This window comes from Buceros rhinoceros, unplaced genomic scaffold (genome assembly GCF_000710305.1).
Source record: "Buceros rhinoceros silvestris isolate BGI_N320 unplaced genomic scaffold, ASM71030v1 scaffold16613, whole genome shotgun sequence".
Classification (NCBI taxonomy): domain Eukaryota; kingdom Metazoa; phylum Chordata; class Aves; order Bucerotiformes; family Bucerotidae; genus Buceros; species Buceros rhinoceros.
In genome coordinates, this window is record NW_010401963.1 from 48,919 (window position 1) to 53,278 (window position 4,360).

The 4,360-nt window shown below is 44.9% G+C and overlaps 1 protein-coding gene across 1 annotated transcript in view; it reads right to left on the reverse strand.

The window, feature by feature from the left end:
• DNAJC13 (DnaJ (Hsp40) homolog, subfamily C, member 13) overlaps positions 1-4,360 on the reverse strand; it is a 39,057-nt gene that overhangs the window by 25,268 nt on the left and 9,429 nt on the right. The window contains exons 13-17 of the mRNA XM_010132481.1: positions 4,170-4,277; positions 3,449-3,604; positions 2,642-2,698; positions 1,270-1,391; positions 57-132 (exon numbers count right to left, since the gene is read on the reverse strand). Coding sequence (XP_010130783.1) covers positions 57-132; positions 1,270-1,391; positions 2,642-2,698; positions 3,449-3,604; positions 4,170-4,277 — 519 coding nt within the window. The remainder of the gene's footprint in view (positions 1-56; positions 133-1,269; positions 1,392-2,641; positions 2,699-3,448; positions 3,605-4,169; positions 4,278-4,360) is intronic.

Here is a 4,360-nt window from a genome sequence, read left to right on the forward strand (position 1 = left end):
CGCCACAGGCTCGCAGATTTTCATCTTTCCCTGCTCCATATCCCACCTGTACTCACCAAAATACGTTTCAGCAAGTTCATAGCGGTTTTGTTCTCAGCTGTCCAGAGGCCAACCAAATGTCTACTTAACTGCCTGAAAAAGCCATTGACATTAACAAGCCACAAGTCAGTGTTATAAACAGATGTTTAACCACCGAACTGACACCCTGACCATGCTGGTGAAATGAAGATGCACAGGAGCTTTGTGCTCTCGAGTGAGTCAGAGCACAAAACATTATCTTGTTCCAGTTGAGTATATGCTAAGCATGCTTTAAAGTGTGGCCTTTGGGGAGTTCCAGTGAAGTTAGTGGAACAGTAGCAGCACATGCTTTTGATCAAAGAGACCTCAAAAGAACACTTGAGCAATAGAGCAGAAACTAGTCACCTAAATAACCAAGTGTAAGTTCATCCGGTCAATCAGAAGTTACAGTTAAGAGTCTGGAAGCCATCAAGAACTGCTCTGCTTGAAGCTCTTAATACCAGTCTCTGGCTAGGAAAGCCTTTCGGAGCTCGCCCTCTATGCCAACTGATACCGTCTGCCAGCACTCGTCACCAGGGCCCTGCTCCATCGAGCTGAAGCATTGCTTACAAGCAAGTCATAAGTAGTAGCTCCAAACAGAACAAGTAGGTTCAAGCTTTGAGTTCCACTTGTCTCTACATCGCTTAGCACCTCTTTAAGCACTTAAGGAATGTGCAGCTGAAACTTCTATAATCCCGTATTTGGGTGGAAATAATTGAATTATCCCTCATCCTCCCCCAGCATACCCTCAGAGCTCACAAGTTCTACTGGCTGCTGAATTCAGGGAATGATTTCTGTACAAGGAGACTTCTCTTGCAGATGGGATAAGTGACCCTAATGGCATGCAAGATGTCTGGAGTACACACACCAGGGTTTACACAGCTGTGTAATATCACTTGTAAGAAAGTTCAAGTGACAGACATTCTACATGCCTTTTCTTTCCCTGAATAATTTGGGGGAAAAAAAGAAAATCAACTGAAACTTGAGCCTTTAATGAGTAACCAACCAAGTCCCATTTTGGCAGAAAGACAGATCCAAGGTTTATTAAGTGGCTGCAGTCTCAGCTGAAGCTCTACTTAGACATACCAGCTGCCACAGAAAGTATTCTCCTGAAGAACCGCAAGTTCTTCCCTGACCTCCCAATGTTTCTAACATTAGCTAGGCCATTACTTAGTCTTTTTAAACACAAAAGATCAAGCGAGACTGACATACCTATTTGTAAGCATCCTCTGATCTGTGCTTATTGTAAACATGGCAGTGTGCAAGTGACGAGGTAAGGCACCTTCACTGAGGGCAAGATCTTGCATTTTGGTAGCAATCTCTTTGTCTCCTTCCTTTGGAAACAGGGCAAGATGATTACTAAAGAAAGAATCTTAGTTAGGCTGCTTTTATCTCAGTCTACAGTTCCAAGGCCTTAGTGACCATCCATTACTCATGTCAACTAACATCCAGAAGCTATAGTAGGATGGGCTTTAAGTGCAAGTTCTCAACAGCAAGAGATCAAAGCTGGAGTAACGCCGTGGAGCAGGTAATTGGTAGCTGTATCTAAGAGGACAGTAACTGGACAGGGTCAGATGTCTCCCGTCACAGATCAGGAGGTTAGTACAAGTACCATTTCCACACCACAATTCCAAATTAGGGCTAAACCAGAATGACAGTCATGAGTAATTGCTTCACTCTGGCTAACAGTAACCACTGAAGAACGACGGGTGCTGTTCAGTTTAGACAGCCACACAGGTAAGAGTGTCGCTCACTTGAGATCTATTAGTTGCAGTGAATAACTCAGAAAAAGCTTTTGCTGCGTTTTCACTTGCCCACGTCCCACTATAGCTCAGGAGTTGTAACAAACAGCACAGCAGCTTTTAGCTAGCGTTACCAGCTGTGTCAGTGGAAACTTGCAGGTTTGTGATACCTCTATTTCAAGTGTTCATTCACTTCCATTCCAAGTACTAGATGCATTTCAGATGCACGAGCCATTGTGATACAGTGAAGCACTAACTTAAGCCCTGAATTTCAACACAGGAAGTGTCAAGAGGCAGTTAGCAAGGTCACCCTGCAACAACCACGAGCAGCCCTTGAGCAGGATGGGCTTGGCCCATACATCATGTGGCATGGAAGCTAATGAAGCCAGATCATCCTTTGTTGAAGCAGAAAGAGCAAGAATAGAGACTGATGTCACTAGTCTGCTCTACCACCGCCTGCTAACCCCAGCCTCGCCCCATCTGGCAGTGCAGCCCAGGAGACACGGCCTCTCCTCCCTGACAGACCCTCTAACATGCAGGAGAACCCAGGTGGCTCTGAGGTATGTGACTGAGCTACATACAACATTAACAGCCAAACCTCGACTGCAGTATGAAAACATGCAAAGGCACTACCTAACGTCCCAACTCGCATGCCTTCCACACCCCCAAAATGTAAGAGAAAGCAAGTGGCTGGATTAAACCGGTGTTCTGCTCCTCAGCGTCCCCCTTCCCACCCCCAAGAGAAGCCAATATAACAGACTCCTATCAGTAAGCCCTTGCTCTTCCACCACAGAGCAGACATATTTAGCAGGCTGACCCAGGTAACAGCGATAAAGTCTCACCTCTATGATTGCCTTCATTACCAAACCTGCTCCTTTCACAATCGCCATGGAAGGGTGCTAAAATAGAACAGTGACAAAATAATCACCTAAGTGCAAAATCTGAAGATTAGATCATCTGTGACTCAGTTTCCTTAACTCCGACACAGCTGTTCTATCTCCTGTTCTGGACAAAAGTGAGAGCTAACCCCAGGAAGAGTTCTTCCCCGTGACCTTTACACAGAAACCTCTCATGCAACCATCAGAGGACCACCTTGGCACTGGACAGCAGTCACTACTAGAGAAGCCAGAATAATGCTGGGGAAACTGTCTGACCCAAACTGACACTGAAGAAGAGATACTGATTTTACACAAAGCAAGCATTGACTCTTTAGCTAAAAATCCTACAATCCTACAGTTCTTGCAGGTTTACTACTGAAGAGGTAGTTTCTCTTATTTTGCAGCTCTTTAAACTCTCATTTACTGAGGGAGAAACAAAAAGGTGGCAGATTCTCCAAAGAGAGGAAGATCTGGGTGTCTGCTGAATCTAGCTTAATATTTATCTGATATTTAAAGTCTTTCTACAAACGAGACTCAGGCGGTCTATTCCACAATGATTTGGCGTATTGTTCACTGTAGAACAACCACCTCAATCCGATCAATATCTGAGGGTAAAGCAATAGGTCACTGACAACCTCACCAAAGCAGAAAGGTTTAGGCACATAACCAGCTGGACAGCAGACAGAGTTGTCTTTCAGGAGAACAAGAGAAAGTTCACATTCACTGACTACCTAAGGCCTCTAATAATAGTGAAGTATTACGAAATCTTACCTGAAAGAGCTTAAACAGCGTTCTGCCATTAGATGCCACCATCTCCAGCAACATGTCAAACTGCTGCCCCTCGGTAGTCTCGCTATACGGAGCACATAGGGCGAATGTCAGGAAGTCCAGAAGTGAACTAATTACTAGGGCACCCGTCCCATGATCCTGAAATTAGGAAGACAGGTGTGTAAAAATACAGATACAGCGATCTCCCCAGCCCGAGAGCACTCGTACAGGTTTTATTCAGTACTCATGATGCTGAAGGTGCTTCTCCCTGTCACACCATGAACAGTCCACAAACCAAAATGACAGGTTGAACACAGGCCATCACTCCGAGTATGGCAGTCCTCTGGTAATGTTCTGGCTCCTAGGGCATACTGGAGACTCATGACCTCATATACTGGTGTGCTGCAAATTACTTTTTCTGGGTTTTATCCCATAAGTACCAGTTTACATGATCCTTCTAGTTAAAGGGAACACCCAGTTTCCAAATTAAACCTGTGAACATTTGTTGTGGGACACTCGAGTTCTGCAGACAGCCCGCTGCATTCTAACCTGTCAAGATCCAAACCCATTTGGGACCAGCTCCGGTGACAGCCAGAGCTGCGTCTTCTGCACTTCAGCTGCGGGACTATCACATTCAAAGACGTACCCAGGTATGACAGAAGGGTTTTCACCACAGTTAGGAAAGGCACTTAAAGAAGCTACCTGTTTCCAAAATTTGACTTACCACATGGGAATTAAATTTCTCTAGCAGATTTTCTAGAAACTTCTTTGAAGAAAGGAGGGAAGCTTTGTTCAGCTGCTCCTGCCTCAAGTCATAGTCATCATGCATGGGCTATTAAAAAAAAAAAAGTATTAACTATGCAGCCGCATGTCAACCCTCGGTTAACAGCCGTAGGCCAACAGCCACACTCCAAA